This window comes from Panulirus ornatus, chromosome 59 (genome assembly GCF_036320965.1).
Source record: "Panulirus ornatus isolate Po-2019 chromosome 59, ASM3632096v1, whole genome shotgun sequence".
Lineage (NCBI taxonomy): Eukaryota > Metazoa > Arthropoda > Malacostraca > Decapoda > Palinuridae > Panulirus > Panulirus ornatus.
Genome location: NC_092282.1, coordinates 2,165,093 through 2,184,320, shown reverse-complemented (window position 1 = coordinate 2,184,320; position 19,228 = coordinate 2,165,093). Strand labels below are relative to the sequence as shown.

The window sequence follows — 19,228 nt, the reverse complement described above, 5'->3', positions numbered from 1 at the left end:
CGAGGTAGCGCAAGGAAACAGACGAAAGAATGGCCCAACCCACCCACATACGCATATATATACATACACGTCCACACACGCACATATACATGCCTATACATCTCAATGTATACATATATATACACACACAGACATATACATTTATACACATGTACATAATTCATACTGTCTGCCCTTATTCATTCCCGTCGCCACCCAGCCACACATGAAATGAAAAACCCCTCCCCCCGCATGTGCGTGAGGTAGCGCTAGGAAAAGACAACAAAGACCACATTCGTTCACACTCAGTCTCTAGCTGTCATGTATAATGCACCGAAACCACAGTTCCCTTTCCACATCCAGGTCCTGCAAAACTTTCCATGGTTTACCCCAGACGCTTCACATGCCCTGGTTCAATCCATTGACAGCACGTCCACCCCGGTATACCACATTGTTCCAGTTCACTCTATTCCTTGCATGCCTTTTATCCTCCTGCATGTTCAGGCCCCGATCACTCAAAATCTTTTTCACTCCATCTTTCCACCTCCGGTTTGGTCTCCCACTTCTCCTCATTCCCTCCACCTCTGACGCATATATCCTCTTGGTCAATCTTTCCTCACTCCTTTTCTCCATGTGACCAAACCATTTCAAAACATCCTCTTCCGCTTTCTCAACCACACTCTATTACCACACATCTCTCTTACCCTTTCATTACTTACTCGATCAAACCACCTCACACCACATATTGTCCTCAAACATCTCATTTCCAGCACATCCACCCTCCTCCACACGACTCTATTTATAGCCCTTGCCTCACAACCACTTCTGAAACCACACTGTTCTTCCCCAATCTGATGCTCTATGCATGCCTTCACCCTTTCAATCAATACCCTCCCATATGATTTTCCAGGAATACTCAACAAATTTATACCTCTGTAATTTAAGCACTTACTCTTATACCCTTTGCCTTTGTACAATGGCACTATGTAAGCATTCCGCCAGTCCTCTTTCTTTTCTTTCTTTTATACTATTCGCCATTTCTCTCGTCAGCGAGGTAGCGTTAAGAACAGAGGACTGGACCTTTGAGGAAATATCCTCACTTGGTCCCCTTCTCTGTTCCTTCTTTTAGAAGATTGAAAAAAAAATGAGAGGGGAGGATTTCCAGCCCCCCCGCTCCCTTCCCTTTTAGTCGCCTTCTACGACACACAGGGAATATGTGGGACGTATTCTTTCTCCCCTATCCCCAGGGATATATATGTATATATTATATATCTATATATTCCTAGCATTGTATTGCTACCCCCTGCTTCATCGAGGTAGTGCCAGGAAAACAGACAAAAAAGGCCACTTTTGTTAACACGCGGTATCTAGCTGTCATGTGTAAGGTATTGAAACCACAGCACTCTATCCTGTGAAACATCTGGGGTAAACCATGGAAAGGTTTGTGGTGCCTGAATGTGGATAGGGAGCTGTGGTTTTGGCGTATTACACGTGACAGCTCGTGTAGGTCTTTAATGAATAGGGAATGTGACCTCAACTTTTCAACTGTAATCTGTTCTTCCTTCACCTGAATAATTGAATGATGCTTAGTTGTCTGAAGAAGGCAAACTAACTGATGGTGACAGATACAGAAGATATGATTTTGGTTGGTTTAGGTTAGGTTAGTTTGGGCTGGGGCTTAGTTAGATTAGGTTAGGTTACTTTGATTTTTTTTTTCAAACTATTCGCCATTTCCCGCGTTAGCAAGGTAGCGTTAAGAACAGAGGACTGGACCTTTGAGGGAATATCCTCACCTGGCCCCCTTCTCTGTTCCTTCTTTTGGAAAATTAAAAAAAACACGAGAATGGGAGGATTTCCAGCCCCCCGCTCCCTCCCCTTTAAGTTGCCTTCTACGACACGCAGGGAATACGTGGGAAGTATTCTTTCTCCCCTATCCCCAGGGATAGGGGAGATGTTTGATGCATGTTGAAATTAGATTAGGTTGAGTTTGGGTTAGGTTAGGGAAGTTAACATAAAAGTACAGTGACTAATATTACCATATGAAAACATTTTGTAATCTTCAGTCTCTGAATATCACTCCTGCAGATATGCTGCTTCAAGACTGCTCTCACCTTTGTGGACTCCATCAGTGAGATCTTTGGCCCACTGCTTACAGGGAGACAAGTGGTTGTCATTCCTAAGGTGAGAGGAAATTCAGTTCTTTCATTCCTTCCTTTAGAAACATGAATCTTCCGCGATACATGTGAATTAAAAGTTCATTTGTTTATAGTTGCCATTTGTAAACTCTTTATTGCTTGTGATAAGAAAAGCAGATTATCCCAGAGGATAGGAGATTTAGAATCTACCCATTGCATGTTATAGAAGGTGACTGTAAGGAGTGGGTAGGGGGCTGGAAATTTTCACTTCCTGTATTGTTACTGTCTAAATACTGGAATAGGAGAAAGCGCCAAGTGATGAATTTTCTTTGAAGTCAGGATTAGCTTGTAAAAAGAGAAAAGATTGAATATATATAACTGGGTGATAAAGTGATAAAGTAAAAAGCCATGTTGTGTTAGAGTATGATGTTTGTGTCATCATAGGAAGTGACACGGGCTGTGGATGAACTGGTGGAGGTGCTGGAGAGGGAGTGTGTTGGGAGGCTGGTGTTGGTGCCTAGCCTCCTACGATCCATCTTGCTCCTTTGCTCCACCCATGATGTTCCCAGGCTGGCAGCTCTCAGGTATAAGCTGGTGTTCAGACTGTGGCAGTGAACATGAGCCACATGTTGGGAGAATAGGCTGTGTTAAGGCATATTAACAGATTTTGTTGCACTTGTAGTCATTTCCACATCAATTACTTTTAAGATTATGAGGCTGATAATGTCTTCTCACATTTCATACGGTGACTTTAGGCAGAGATCATACTTTGAATTAGCCATTTAAAAGTTGATTTAATATGGAGACAGTCTTTACTGATCTTAATTCATCCACAAGCTTGACCTCTCTCCCAGTGGAAAACATATTTTGCTGCCCAACCCACCCACATACACATGTATATACATATATGTCCACACACGCACATATACATACCAATACATCTCAACGTATACATATATATACACACACAGACATATACATATATACACATGTACATAATTCATACTGTCTGCCCTTATTCATTCCCGTCGCCACCCCGCCACACATGGAATGACAACCCCCCCCCGCATGTGCGCAAGGTAGCACTAGGAAAAAACAACAAAGGCCACATTCGTTCACACTCAGTCTCTAGGTGGAGGGAACGAGGAGAAGTGGGAGACCAAATTGGAGGTGGAAGGATGGAGTGAAAAAGATTTTGAGTGATTGGGGCCTGAACATGCAGGAGGATGAAAGGCTTGCAAGGAATTGAGTGAATTGGAAAGATGTGGTATACTGGGGTCGACGTGCTGTCAATGGATTGAACCAGGGCATGTGAAGTGTCTTAGGTAAACCTTTGAAAGTTTTGTGGGGCCTGGATGTGGAAAGGGAGCTGTGGTTTCGGTGCAGTATAGATGACAGATAGAGACTGAATGTGAACGAATGTGACCATTGTTGTCCTTTCCTAGTGCTACCTCGCACGCATGCAGGCGGAGCAGGGTTCCATTTCATGTGTTGCAGGGTGTTGGCGGGAATGGATGAAGGCAGCATGTATGAATATGTACGTGTGTATGTATGTATATGTCTGTGTATGTATAAGTCTGTATACGTTGAAATTTGTAGGTATGTATATATGTGTGTGTGGGCATTTATGTATATACATGTGTATGGAAAGGATCACAATTTTGTGCGATCAAGATATTCCTATGAGTCCACGGGGAAAATGAAAATGATGATAATTTAACTCTGTTCCTTAGGGCATTACGTATTTGCAGTCCAGAGTTTATTGATGATGAGTTTGAGAAGATATATTCTATTGGATCTAAGTTAAAGTACCCTAGATCTTTCATTGATAATTCCCTTAAGTTAGCAAAGAAATCATTTTATAGAGTTGAGCTCAAACCTCCCATTGACTCCAAGAATCTTTTAGTTTTCCCTTTTGATAATAATTTTACTTCACTTACAATGTTGCTTAAATCCTTTAATGTAAATGTTGCCTCCAGCAACAATAATACTATAAAGAATATCTTCATCAGGAATTCACCAGAAAATTCTCCTGGATGCATCTATAAAGTGCCATGTAGAAATTGTGGTAAGTTTTATGTTGGGCAGACTGGTAAGGATCTTTCTGTTAGACTTAAGCAACATAAATGTAGTGTAAGAACGGGACAAGAATCAAATGCCTTGTTTAATCTCGTTAAAAACTATGATCATTGTATTGACTGGAGTAATGCCATCTCAGTTATTAACTCTAACTCTATTACATGAGAAATATCATTGATTCTTCTATTATTAGATACACAAAGAATTATAATCTTGATATTAGTGATGGTCTATACAAATTAGATAACTTTATTGTTGATAAAATTTGTAAAATGATAAGTTTATGAACGCTCATTGTCTGTCTTGGATATTTGCATGTTTACCAACTGGCGTCCTAATTCCGTCTCTTTGATGTATATCAACTGACTGTTACATTTCTTTCTTGTGTCTCCCCTGATGATGTGATTATTACATGAAAGTGCACTTAGGAACTTGTGTTTCATTTTCCCCGTGGACTCATTGGAATACATGTGTATGTGGGTGGGTTGGGCCATATATATACTAAATGATTTATGAATCTTTAGAATAAGAGAACATTCATAGGTCCTCATAAACTTTATTTTCAGAAACAAAAAAATTGAATATGTGAACATCTTTTAATTGTAATTGATTCAGTGAAGCATTTGAATGCTTCTTGTAAGAAAATGCAGCTAAGGCTGAAATAGGATAAAGACTGTATGGTTGAAAAATGTATCAGCATCAGGATATTGTATATTTATTAGATTTTTGAATTTGCAAATGAAAATGGGAATATTTTTGAATGAGAAGTAGATTCATAACATGTCTGTGTAGGGGGAGGAAAATTCATGTAACATGACTGAATATATTAAAGTTATATTGAAGGAAGATAAATAGTTGAAGTGAAATATACCTGAATGAAAGAGATTACAGGTGATAAAGATTTGAAGTATGATCTTAAGTGTTCATTTACTGAGAATCATTGATAAATGCAAGGAATATCTAGGAGTGGGATGAGATGTGAACAGATCCCAGAAATATAAGATCATTTGGGAAGGAGCTTAAAGAGCTTGGTTATTTCACAAGTATGGCTAAGGGTAGACCCTCTTGTGTGTAGATGAAGAAGAGAAATTTTGGTTAAGTGGCAGAATTGCTTTTCACTGTATTCAGTTGGTTGGGTATAGGATTATTAGTGTCATAAGGTGAAAAGTTAAGAAACTACAGGAACAAAAGTATTATGTCTTAAGAAATAAGGAATATTTAAGATGAGGCGCTAGAGTTCATTAGTTCTGGAGACTATTGCTGTGGCCATCCCCTTGAGGGATTTCCAGGTGGGAGCAGCCATCAGAGATATAGATAGATAGACATTGGAAATAGTATTGTTCATGGAACAGAAGTGAGATATGTGAGGAAGCTTGGACAATTTGGGATGACTGGTCTGGAGATTGGAATGCTGTGAAATCTATCAAGAGAAAAATAAAAGTTCAAAGATGAAATTATTGTGTATATCTCTTACAGTGAAGGAAGCTGTTTTTCTGAACTCCACTTGCTCAGTATTCCACCATAACTGAAAAATCACCTTTAGTGAGGCTGTATCATTGGGAGCACAGTTTTATCAAAGAACTTTTCACTCCAAAGGATTCTACAATTCCCTGCCACCAGAACTGGCACAGCTTTCAACTGCATGAGCCTTTAGAAAGGTCCAGGATAATATCAGGAATCTTTCGTAGAAAATAGTGCCTAGGAGATCATAAATGAAAGCTGTGGAATTCTCCCCCTTCTTTTGTTTTTCCTTCTTCACATCACTTTCCTTCTTTTAAGAGTCACTTCTACAAAAACTTGCAGAGCCCAGATTGATATCTGTTTTCTTTTTTTTCAACTTTTTCTTACTCCCAAGATGGCCTTGACTTGGGTTAGGGAGATATCTACTGGCTGAAATGAAGAGAAGTTTAACATGTAATATTTAGGTAAATAACGAAAAAGTATATGAAATTATCAAGACTACCACCTCTTGCACCAGTGTCTTGTAATACATCATTGGTTTTCCAACATTGAAGTCCTAATACCAAGCATGTAGTACTATGCATTGCATCTGATGTTGAGTATGTTTGTCATCTTGTATATGTTTGTTTTAGTCTTCCAATATGATAATGTTAATGTCTTTTCTAATTTACTGTATTTTATCCACAGACTGTGGGTGTGTTCTGGTGAGGTGTTCCCCACAGATTTGTTACACTCCTTCTTCGTCACCTTCACCAGCGGCCAGGTGAGTTTTTCAAACTTTACAACTAAAGCTACAGTTGCTGAAGAGACAGCTGATCAAAGTTAATCATGAACAAAATTAAGTTCCAGATATTACATTAAAGTGGAGTAGTTGAAAATGAAAATGTAAAAAAGCAAAGTAGACTTTGACTAATTTCAGGTGAATGAAATGATTTATAAATGTTGAAATGATTGAGATCAAGTATAATTATGTTCCTAGATTCTAAAAGTATTGTTTTTTTAGTGCAATCAGGTCATTAGAATCTGGGCAAAGGATGATCATAGGAAATGAGAATACTCACAGGAAACTGTTTTTGGCTGGAGGAATAAGATGAAAACAAGACCTGCTTTGCACTGACAGTAGTGTTTGGTTAGTAGGCCTGGAGGAGTGCCGTTCAAGTGGTCAGTAGAACAGGGGACCACTTTATATAGGTGGAGGTTCTCAGAATTAAGTTGACCCCAGAGTCAAGGAAAAAGTATGTTTCACCTGACTTGAAATAGAGGCTGATTGGTTTTAGGATGTGATGGCTTCAGCTGTAATTCACGTAGAAGAGTTGTTTTATGGCTACTGTAGGCATGTGAATCTGAAGTATGTGACAACATAAGCATTTTAGTTTTGAAGTTATTCCAGAGTAATTTAGCTATGTTTAGTGCCCAATGTTCAATAACACACTGGGAAACAAAAGAAGGTAGCATTTACTAAACTTCTTACTCACAAAAAAATTATTTAGCATGAATGAAGCATGTGGGTTTTAACTCATGCTCTTAGCTTTCTAAGAAGCTGACATGATATTGTGCCAAATGAAAAAAGTGGATGTATGATGAATCCTCATTCCCATTTGTTCTCACCAGACAATTTGCAACTTTTACGGGTCTACAGAGGTGATGGGTGATGTCACGTACCTTCAATTCCACAATAGTGGAGATGTTGATCTCAAGCTAGTCAACAGGAAAGTTCCTATCGGTAAGTGCAACAGTGAGCCCCTTTTGATGTACGTATAGTTTGTGCTGGCCTTCACTGGTAGGGTTTCCAAGACTTACTGGAATTGCCTTCAGCAGGATATAAAATTAGTCTTTGCTTCTGGGTGTCGACGACTACCCATGACTCTACACATAACCATGCTTCATGTTGTAGCACTTCATTAAAGCTGTAATTTGTAGTGAAATGAGTAATATCTTGTCAGTCATTGTTGTTTCTTTCAAAAAATGAAGTAATGTACACTAGTATTTTTTATTACAAAATTTATGAAATACATAACTTCACATAAATATGCAACACAAGTGATATGGATAATTTCATATATAATACATAAATGCAAATTGTGAATGACAGATGATCTTACGAGAAGAGTGCCTGTTATAAAAATGTGTATTTCCGTGATTGATTTGTATACTTTATTATATACGTAAGCTGAGATGGCATGGGAAACTGAGGAAGTGTAGTGTTTTAGATATCTGGGAGTGTACTTAGCACTGAATGGGATCATGAAAGCAGAAGTGAGTCACAGGTTGGGGGATGGGGCAAAGGTTTTGGAAGGGATGAAGAATGTGTGGAAGGAGAGAATGTTATTGCAGAGAGCAAAAGAAAAAAAAAATGGGTATGTTAGAAGGAATAGTAGTACCAACAATATTATATTTTTGCGAGGCACGGGCTATAGATTAGGGTTGTACGGAGGAGGATGGATGTGTTGGAAATGAAATGTTTGAGAACATTATGTGGTGTGAGTTGGTTTCATCGAGTATGTAATGAAAGGGTAAGTGAGATGTGTGGAAATAAAAAGAGTGTGGGTGAGAGCAGAAGAGGATGTGTTGAAATGGTTTGGACATATGGAGAAAATGAGTGAGGAAAGGTTGACAAAGAGGATATATGTGTCAGAAGTGGAAGGAACAAGGAGAAGTGGGAGACCAAGTTGGAGGTGGAAGGATGCAATGAAAAAGATTTGAGCGATCGGGGCTTGAACATACAGGAGGGTGAGAGGTGTGCAAGGAATAGAGTGAATTGGAACAAGATAACGCTCTCACCTTCCACACATTCTTCAGTGCTCCCAGAACCTTTGCCCCCTCCCCCACCCTATGACTCAATTCCACTTCCATGGTTCCATCTGCTGCTAAATCCACTCCCAGATATCTAAAACACTTCACTTCCTCCAGTTTTCTCCATTCAAACTTACATCCCAATTAACTTGACCCTCAACCCTACTAAACCTAATAACCTTACTCTTATTCACATTTACTCTCAGCTTTCTTCTTTCACACACTTTACTAAACTTAGTCACCAACTTCTGCAGTTTCTCACCCAAATCAGTCACCAGTGCTGTATTATCAGTGAACAACAACTGACTCACTTTCCAAGCCCTCTCATCCACCACAGACTGCATACTTGCCCCTCCCTCTAAAACTTGCATTCACCTCCTTAACAATCCTATCCATAAACAAACTACACAACCATGGAGACATCATGCACTCCTGCCGCAAACCGACATTCACCAGGAACCAATCACTTTCCTGTCTTCCTACTCGTACAGATGTCTTACATCCTTGATAAAAACTTTTCACTGCTTCTTGCAACTAACCTCCTGCACCATATACTCTTAATACCTTCCACAAAGCATCTCCACAACTCTATCATATGCCTTCTCCAGATCCATAAATGCTACATACAAATCCATCAGTTTTCTAAGTATTTCTCACATACATTCTTCAAAGCAAACACCTGATCCACACATCCTCTACCACTTCTAAAGTAACACTGCTCTTCCCCACTCTGATGCTCTGTACATGCCTTTACCCTCTCAATCAATATTCTCCCACATAATCTCCCAGGAATACTCAACAAACTTATACCTCTGTAATTTGAATACTGACCTTTATCCCCTTTGCCTTTATACAATGACGCTATGCATGCATTCCACCAATTCTCAGGCACTTCATCTTGAACCATACATGCATTGAATATCCTAACCAACCAGTCAACAACACAGTCACCCCCTTTTTTATAAGTTCCACTGCAATACCATGCAAACCCACTGCCTTGCCGGCTCCCATCTTCTGCAAAGCTTTCACTACCTCTTCTCTGTTTACCAGACCATTCTCCCTGACCCTCTGACTTCGCACACCACCTCGACCAAAGCACCCTGTATCTACCACTCTTTCATCAAACACATTCAACAAACCTTCAAAATATATTTATTTATTTATTTATTTATTTTGCTTTGTCGCTGTCTCCCGTGTTTTTTTTTTTTTTTTTTTTTTTTTTTTTTCCCAAAGGAAGGAACGGAGAAGGGGGCCAAGTGAGGATAATCCCTCAAAGGCCCAGTCCTCTGTTCTTAACGCTACCTCGCTAATGCGGGAAATGGCGAATAGTATGAAAGAAAGAAAGATATATATATATATATATATATATATATATATATATATATATATATATATATATATATATATATATATGTGGATCAGGTGTTTGCTTTGAAGAATGTATGTGAGAAATACTTAGAAAAGCAAATGGATTTGTATGTAGCATTTATGGATCTGGAGAAGGCATATGATAGAGTTGATAGAGATGCTCTGTGGAAGGTATTAAGAATATATGGTGTGGGAGGAAAGTTGTTAGAAGCAGTGAAAAGTTTTTATCGAGGATGTAAGGCATGTGTACGTGTAGGAAGAGAGGAAAGTGATTGGTTCTCAGTGAATGTAGGTTTGCGGCAGGGGTGTGTGATGTCTCCATGGTTGTTTAATTTGTTTATGGATGGGGTTGTTAGGGAGGTAAATGCAAGAGTTTTGGAAAGAGGGGCAAGTATGAAGTCTGTTGGGGATGAGAGAGCTTGGGAAGTGAGTCAGTTGTTGTTCGCTGATGATACAGCGCTGGTGGCTGATTCATGTGAGAAACTGCAGAAGCTGGTGACTGAGTTTGGAAAAGTGTGTGGAAGAAGAAAGTTAAGAGTAAATGTGAATAAGAGCAAGGTTATTAGGTACAGTAGGGTTGAGGGTCAAGTCAATTGGGAGGTGAGTTTGAATGGAGAAAAACTGGAGGAAGTGAAGTGTTTTAGATATCTGGGAGTGGATCTGGCAGCGGATGGAACCATGGAAGCGGAGGTGGATCATAGGGTGGGGGAGGGGGCGAAAATCCTGGGAGCCTTGAAGAATGTGTGGAAGTCAAGAACATTATCTCAGAAAGCAAAAATGGGTATGTTTGAAGGAATAGTGGTTCCAACAATGTTGTAGGGTTGCGAGGCGTGGGCTATGGATAGAGTTGAGCGCAGGAGGATGGATGTGCTGGAAATGAGATGTTTGAGGACAATGTTTGGTGTGAGGTGGTTTGATCGAGTGAGCAACCTAAGGGTAAGAGAGATGTGTGGAAATAAAAAGAGCATGGTTGAGAGAGCAGAAGAGGGTGTTTTGAAGTGGTTTGGGCATATGGAGAGGATGAGTGAGGAAAGATTGACCAAGAGGATATATGTGTCAGAGGTGGAGGGAACAAGGAGAAGAGGGAGACCAAATTGGAGGTGGAAAGATGGAGTGAAAAAGATTTTGTGTGATCGGGGCCTGAACATGCAGGAGGGTGAAAGGAGGGCAAGGAATAGAGTGAATTGGAGCGATGTGGTATACCGGGGTTGACGTGCTGTCATTGGATTGAATCAAGGCATGTGAAGCGTCTGGGGTAAACCATGGAAAGCTGTGTAGGTATGTATATTTGCGTGTGTGGGCGTATGTATATACATGTGTATGGGGGGGGTTGGGCCATTTCTTTCGTCTGTTTCCTTGCGCTACCTCGCAAACGTGGGAGACAGCGACAAAGTATAATAAAAAAAAAAAAAATGTATACGTTGAAATGTATAGGTATGTATATGTGCGTGTGTGGACGTGTATGTATATACATGTGTATGTGGGTGGGTTGGGCCATTATTCTGTCTGTTTCCTTGTGCTACCTCGCTAACGCGGGACGCAGCGTTAAAGTATAAAAATATATATATATATATATATATATATATATATATATATATATATATATATATATATATATATGTACAATGGCACTATGCAAGCATTCCGCCAATCCTCAGGCACCTCACCATGAATCATACATACATTAAATAACCTGGGAGCCTTGAGGAATGTGTGGAAGTCGAGAACATTATCTTGGAAAGTAAAAATGGGTATGTTTGAAGGAATAGTGGTTCCAACAATGTTGTATGGTTGCGAGGCGTGGGCTATGGATAGAGTTGTGCGCAGGAGGATGGATGTGCTGGAAATGAGATGTTTGAGGACATTATGTGGTGTGAGGTGGTTTGATCGAGTAAGTAATGTAAGGGTGAGAGAGATGTGTGGAAATAAAAAGAGCGTGGTTGAGAGAGCAGATGAGGGTGTTTTGAAATGGTTTGGTCACATGGAGAGAATGAGTGTGGAAAGATTGACCAAGAGGATATATGTGTCAGAGGTGGAGGGAACGAGGAGAAGTGGGAGACCAAATTGGAGGTGGAGAGATGGAGTGAAAAAGATTTTGTGTGATCAGGGCCTGAACATGCAGGAGGGTGAAAGGCGTGCAAGGAATAGAGTGAATTGGAACGAGCAGGTATACCGGGGTTGACGTGCTGTCAATGGATTGAACCAGGGCATGTGAAGCGTCTGGGGTAAACCATGCAAAGTGTGTGGGGCCTGGATGTGGAAAGGGAGCTGTGGTTTCGGTGCATTATTACATGACAGCTAGAGACTGAGTGTGAACGAATGGGGCCTTTGGTGTTTTTCTTAGCGCTACCTCACACAGATGAGGGGAAAGGGGTTGTTATTCTATGTGTGGCGAGGTGGCAATGGGAACAAATAAAGGCAGACAGTATGAATTATGTACATGTGTATATATGTATATGTCTGTGTGTGTATATATATGTGTACATTGAGATGTATAGGTATGTATATTGTGCGTGTGTGGACATGTATGTATATACATGTGTATGTATATACACATGTATATACATGACTATAGGAAGGTCAATAATGTAGCCAAAACTGATTCATATCTTGTACTGATGACTGTATTGACCAATTGGGAGATGCAAGGTTTGCAAGTTTAACTGACTGAAAGGACGAAAACTATCTCAGCATTTGTAACCATGGTATATATACCAATATCCCTGGGGATAGGGGAGAAAGAATACTTCCCACTTATTCCCTGCGTTTTGTAGAAGGTGTCTAAAAGGGAAGGGAGCGGGGGGCTGAAAATCCTCCCCCTCTTGTTTTTGTTTGTTTTTTTCCCAAAGAAGGAACAGAGAAGGGGGCCAGATGAGGATATTCCCTCAAAGGCCCAGTCCTCTGTTCTTTACACTACCTCGCTAACGCGGGAAATGGCGAATAGTATGAAAGAAAGATATGTTTTTTATTTATTTTATTTTTGCTTCGTCACTGTCTCCCGCGTTAGCGAGGTAGGGCAAGGAAACAGACGAAAGAATGGCCCAACCCATCCACATACACATGTATATACATACACGTCCACACACGCAAATATACATACCTATAAATCTCAAAGTATACATTTATATACACACACAGACATATACATATATACACGTGTACATAATTCATACTGTCTGCCTTTATTCATTCCCATCGCCACCCCGCCACACATGAAATAAAAAACCCCTTCCTCCTCATGTGTGCGAGGTAGCGCTAGGAAAAGACAACAAAGGCCACATTCGTTCACACTCTGTCTCTAGCTGTCATGTATAATGCACCGAAACCACAGCTCCCTAGCCTGAGCCAGTTAGCCATTTTATCGACCAACCCCTAAGGTTGGAAGAACAGCTGGGTTGACTGTCGATTGACTGTTACAGCCAGGATTTGAAGCTATGCACTTGACAGAAATGGGCAGCCTATGAATGTGTCACACTCAGAAATGCTAACTCGTACACCATGAAGGTGTAGCAGTTATTATGTTTCTTATCATGTTTCAGTTTCATTCTACTTCATCTAATCATCTTACTAGATTTAGATGAAGCTTATTTTGGAGTTATGAAATAATTACAAGATCATGATTTCATAAGACATTGTACTATCACTCTTCTCAAGAACACAACTGAAGACAGATAATGAATCATTTTCAGGAAGTCCCATCATGAACTGTTGGATTTCCTTGTTGGATGCTGATGGGGAGGAGGTCAAGGATGGCCATATTGGTGAGGTTTATGCAGGTGGCCTTAGTGTGGCCAGTGGCTATGTTGGTGGTGCACAGCCAGACAAGTTCATCGCTAATAGATATACTGATGACCCAGGTCAGTTTACCATGACCTTTTTTTATATAATATTTTGTGACCATTTAATAATGAAATTCATTTGCTTTTTTTTATCATATCTTATTTTGACTATTTTCTCCCATCAGAGTGGTCGATCCTCTACCGAACTGGGGATTTTGGACGAATTGTGAATGGGGTCTTAGTGTTTGAGGGGCGAGTAGACTCTCAGATTAAGATCCGAGGTCACCGAGTGGATATGAATGAAGTGGAGATTGCACTCCATAAGGTGAAAGGGGTTGATAAGGCTTACATCCTGTGTTACAATTCTGGAGAAGTCAACCAGGTTGGTGTCTCATGTAAGTGGTAAGCATGAGATCATTAAAGTCATTAATCAGAAATAAGTGATTCCTTTTGGAAACCATTTTCAGAACCATCCTTTATTAGACTTAAAATGTACAACTGACTAAGGTGCATGAAAATGCATGTAAACATTTATAGGTTTGAATTGTCATTCTCATAAGGTCTGTGTTGTGACTAGCTGAGGATGTGTGAATCAGGTACAGAATGAGGAAAGTAGTGAATGGTTAACTTAAGAACAAAATTCTGAAGTAGAATTGATATAGAAAGAGAATGGGAGGAAAAAACAGACTAAGTATGTGAGTAAATCAAAGGGATAGAGAGGAGAAAATAGACTGATGTTGATATGTAACATAAAAGAGTATGTAGAGACAAGTGTTTATATGGAAGGCAGTAGAAAAACATGAATGTATGGAGGAAACTGCATAGTTGTTCTTGCTAAACAGTCAGAGAGAGCCATTTGGATGTAGAAATACTGATAGGTTTATTCCATTGTGCATATTCAAGTTCACTGTATCCTTTAATGATTTGCTTCAGGCTTTGGTTGCCTTCTATACAAGCCATGATGATGAGCTGGTGCCAGAGGTGTTGAAATTACAGCTGGCATCCCATCTTCAGCCATACATGCAGCCACAGGTAAGCAATCAGAGTTGCTGCTGGGAATATTCATTGATCCAGACATAGAAAAAAGAAGTAGATGTAAAGGGCTATGTTTGTTGTTGCCTGATTTTTCTCTGTAATTTTGTATATGTAGAGAATGATTATGATTACACCTATCCCTTGCGTTATGTGGGACCATTATATGCAGTTTTGCTATTTTGCAAGGAACCCTGTTTTAATGGAGTCAAAATTTGCTGCTATATAGATGTGTGCTGTAGAAAGTTTGCCAAAACTTCAGTGAGAGTTGGTGGATGCAATAAGTGTGGGTCCTGGGTGGAGTGCACCACGTTCCCACCGGTATGTCAGTCTTGCAGTACCACCATTGCATGCAGATCAGTGCTACTTGTGTGATTTAGATAAACCTGCTGTTTCAGTATTCCTGCAACCTGCTGTGTTTGTGTTTGATGATATGGATAAAAGTCCAACAAATGTCCACACTCCCCCTAACCTCTTCTCATCTCTCTATTATCGCATAGCAGATCTATATTCATAAATTCAAATCCTTATTCTCTCTCTCATCAACTCACATCTATATTCATTATTACCTTTACACCATCCACATAAACTAAATAACCCCACAAAAAACATAAAATTCACAATAATTTTTTTTTTTTTTTTTTTTTTTTTCCATCATAGGGTGGGGGAGGGGGCGAAAATCCTGGGAGCCTTGAAGAATGTGTGGAAGTCGAGAACATTATCTCAGAAAGCAAAAATGGGTATGTTTGAAGGAATAGTGGTTCCAACAATGTTGTAGGGTTGCGAGGCGTGGGCTATGGATAGAGTTGAGCGCAGGAGGATGGATGTGCTGGAAATGAGATGTTTGAGGACAATGTTTGGTGTGAGGTGGTTTGATCGAGTGAGCAACCTAAGGGTAAGAGAGATGTGTGGAAATAAAAAGAGCATGGTTGAGAGAGCAGAAGAGGGTGTTTTGAAGTGGTTTGGGCATATGGAGAGGATGAGTGAGGAAAGATTGACCAAGAGGATATATGTGTCAGAGGTGGAGGGAACAAGGAGAAGAGGGAGACCAAATTGGAGGTGGAAAGATGGAGTGAAAAAGATTTTGTGTGATCGGGGCCTGAACATGCAGGAGGGTGAAAGGAGGGCAAGGAATAGAGTGAATTGGAGCGATGTGGTATACCGGGGTTGACGTGCTGTCATTGGATTGAATCAAGGCATGTGAAGCGTCTGGGGTAAACCATGGAAAGCTGTGTAGGTATGTATATTTGCGTGTGTGGGCGTATGTATATACATGTGTATGGGGGGGGTTGGGCCATTTCTTTCGTCTGTTTCCTTGCGCTACCTCGCAAACGTGGGAGACAGCGACAAAGTATAATAAAAAAAAAAAAAATGTATACGTTGAAATGTATAGGTATGTATATGTGCGTGTCTGGACGTGTATGTATATACATGTGTATGTGGGTGGGTTGGGCCATTATTCTGTCTGTTTCCTTGTGCTACCTCGCTAACGCGGGACACAGCGTTAAAGTATAAAAATATATATATATATATATATATATATATATATATATATATATATATATATATATATATATATGTACAATGGCACTATGCAAGCATTCCGCCAATCCTCAGGCACCTCACCATGAATCATACATACATTAAATAACCTGGGAGCCTTGAGGAATGTGTGGAAGTCGAGAACATTATCTTGGAAAGTAAAAATGGGTATGTTTGAAGGAATAGTGGTTCCAACAATGTTGTATGGTTGCGAGGCGTGGGCTATGGATAGAGTTGTGCGCAGGAGGATGGATGTGCTGGAAATGAGATGTTTGAGGACATTATGTGGTGTGAGGTGGTTTGATCGAGTAAGTAATGTAAGGGTGAGAGAGATGTGTGGAAATAAAAAGAGCGTGGTTGAGAGAGCAGATGAGGGTGTTTTGAAATGGTTTGGTCACATGGAGAGAATGAGTGTGGAAAGATTGACCAAGAGGATATATGTGTCAGAGGTGGAGGGAACGAGGAGAAGTGGGAGACCAAATTGGAGGGGGAGAGATGGAGTGAAAAAGATTTTGTGTGATCAGGGCCTGAACATGCAGGAGGGTGAAAGGCGTGCAAGGAATAGAGTGAATTGGAACGAGCAGGTATACCGGGGTTGACGTGCTGTCAATGGATTGAACCAGGGCATGTGAAGCGTCTGGGGTAAACCATGCAAAGTGTGTGGGGCCTGGATGTGGAAAGGGAGCTGTGGTTTCGGTGCATTATTACATGACAGCTAGAGACTGAGTGTGAACGAATGGGGCCTTTGGTGTTTTTCTTAGCGCTACCTCACACAGATGAGGGGAAAGGGGTTGTTATTCTATGTGTGGCGAGGTGGCAATGGGAACAAATAAAGGCAGACAGTATGAATTATGTACATGTGTATATATGTATATGTCTGTGTGTGTATATATATGTGTACATTGAGATGTATAGGTATGTATATTGTGCGTGTGTGGACATGTATGTATATACATGTGTATGTATATACACATGTATATACATGACTATAGGAAGGTCAATAATGTAGCCAAAACTGATTCATATCTTGTACTGATGACTGTATTGACCAATTGGGAGATGCAAGGTTTGCAAGTTTGACTGACTGAAAGGACGAAAACTATCTCAGCATTTGTAACCATGGTATATATACCAATATCCCTGGGGATAGGGGAGAAAGAATACTTCCCACTTATTCCCTGCGTTTTGTAGAAGGTGTCTAAAAGGGAAGGGAGCGGGGGGGCTGAAAATCCTCCCCCTCTTGTTTTTGTTTGTTTTTTTCCCAAAGAAGGAACAGAGAAGGGGGCCAGATGAGGATATTCCCTCAAAGGCCCAGTCCTCTGTTCTTTACACTACCTCGCTAACGCGGGAAATGGCGAATAGTATGAAAGAAAGATATGTTTTTTATTTATTTTATTTTTGCTTCGTCACTGTCTCCCGCGTTAGCGAGGTAGGGCAAGGAAACAGACGAAAGAATGGCCCAACCCATCCACATACACATGTATATACATACACGTCCACACACGCAAATATACATACCTATAAATCTCAAAGTATACATTTATATACACACACAGACATATACATATATACACGTGTACATAATTCATACTGTCTGCCTTTATTCATTCCCATCGCCACCCCGCCACACATGAAATAAAAAACCCCTTCCTCCTCATGTGTGCGAGGTAGCGCTAGGAAAAGACAACAAAGGCCACATTCGTTCACACTCTGTCTCTAGCTGTCATGTATAATGCACCGAAACCACAGCTCCCTAGCCTGAGCCAGTTAGCCATTTTATCGACCAACCCCTAAGGTTGGAAGAACAGCTGGGTTGACTGTCGATTGACTGTTACAGCCAGGATTTGAAGCTATGCACTTGACAGAAATGGGCAGCCTATGAATGTGTCACACTCAGAAATGCTAACTCGTACACCATGAAGGTGTAGCAGTTATTATGTTTCTTATCATGTTTCAGTTTCATTCTACTTCATCTAATCATCTTACTAGATTTAGATGAAGCTTATTTTGGAGTTATGAAATAATTACAAGATCATGATTTCATAAGACATTGTACTATCACTCTTCTCAAGAACACAACTGAAGACAGATAATGAATCATTTTCAGGAAGTCCCATCATGAACTGTTGGATTTCCTTGTTGGATGCTGATGGGGAGGAGGTCAAGGATGGCCATATTGGTGAGGTTTATGCAGGTGGCCTTAGTGTGGCCAGTGGCTATGTTGGTGGTGCACAGCCAGACAAGTTCATCGCTAATAGATATACTGATGACCCAGGTCAGTTTACCATGACCTTTTTTTATATAATATTTTGTGACCATTTAATAATGAAATTCATTTGCTTTTTTTTATCATATCTTATTTTGACTATTTTCTCCCATCAGAGTGGTCGATCCTCTACCGAACTGGGGATTTTGGACGAATTGTGAATGGGGTCTTAGTGTTTGAGGGGCGAGTAGACTCTCAGATTAAGATCCGAGGTCACCGAGTGGATATGAATGAAGTGGAGATTGCACTCCATAAGGTGAAAGGGGTTGATAAGGCTTACATCCTGTGTTACAATTCTGGAGAAGTCAACCAGGTTGGTGTCTCATGTAAGTGGTAAGCATGAGATCATTAAAGTCATTAATCAGAAATAAGTGATTCCTTTTGGAAACCATTTTCAGAACCATCCTTTATTAGACTTAAAATGTACAACTGACTAAGGTGCATGAAAATGCATGTAAACATTTATAGGTTTGAATTGTCATTCTCATAAGGTCTGTGTTGTGACTAGCTGAGGATGTGTGAATCAGGTACAGAATGAGGAAAGTAGTGAATGGTTAACTTAAGAACAAAATTCTGAAGTAGAATTGATATAGAAAGAGAATGGGAGGAAAAAACAGACTAAGTATGTGAGTAAATCAAAGGGATAGAGAGGAGAAAATAGACTGATGTTGATATGTAACATAAAAGAGTATGTAGAGACAAGTGTTTATATGGAAGGCAGTAGAAAAACATGAATGTATGGAGGAAACTGCATAGTTGTTCTTGCTAAACAGTCAGAGAGAGCCATTTGGATG

At 40.2% G+C, this 19,228-nt stretch overlaps 1 protein-coding gene across 1 annotated transcript in view; it reads left to right on the top strand.

Moving 5' to 3' along the window:
• e (nonribosomal peptide synthetase ebony) overlaps positions 1–19,228 on the top strand; it is a 64,562-nt gene that overhangs the window by 28,233 nt on the left and 17,101 nt on the right. The window contains exons 7-13 of the mRNA XM_071696487.1: positions 2,065–2,160; positions 2,559–2,698; positions 6,342–6,417; positions 7,266–7,377; positions 13,505–13,672; positions 13,780–13,976; positions 14,528–14,626. Coding sequence (XP_071552588.1) covers positions 2,065–2,160; positions 2,559–2,698; positions 6,342–6,417; positions 7,266–7,377; positions 13,505–13,672; positions 13,780–13,976; positions 14,528–14,626 — 888 coding nt within the window. The remainder of the gene's footprint in view (positions 1–2,064; positions 2,161–2,558; positions 2,699–6,341; positions 6,418–7,265; positions 7,378–13,504; positions 13,673–13,779; positions 13,977–14,527; positions 14,627–19,228) is intronic.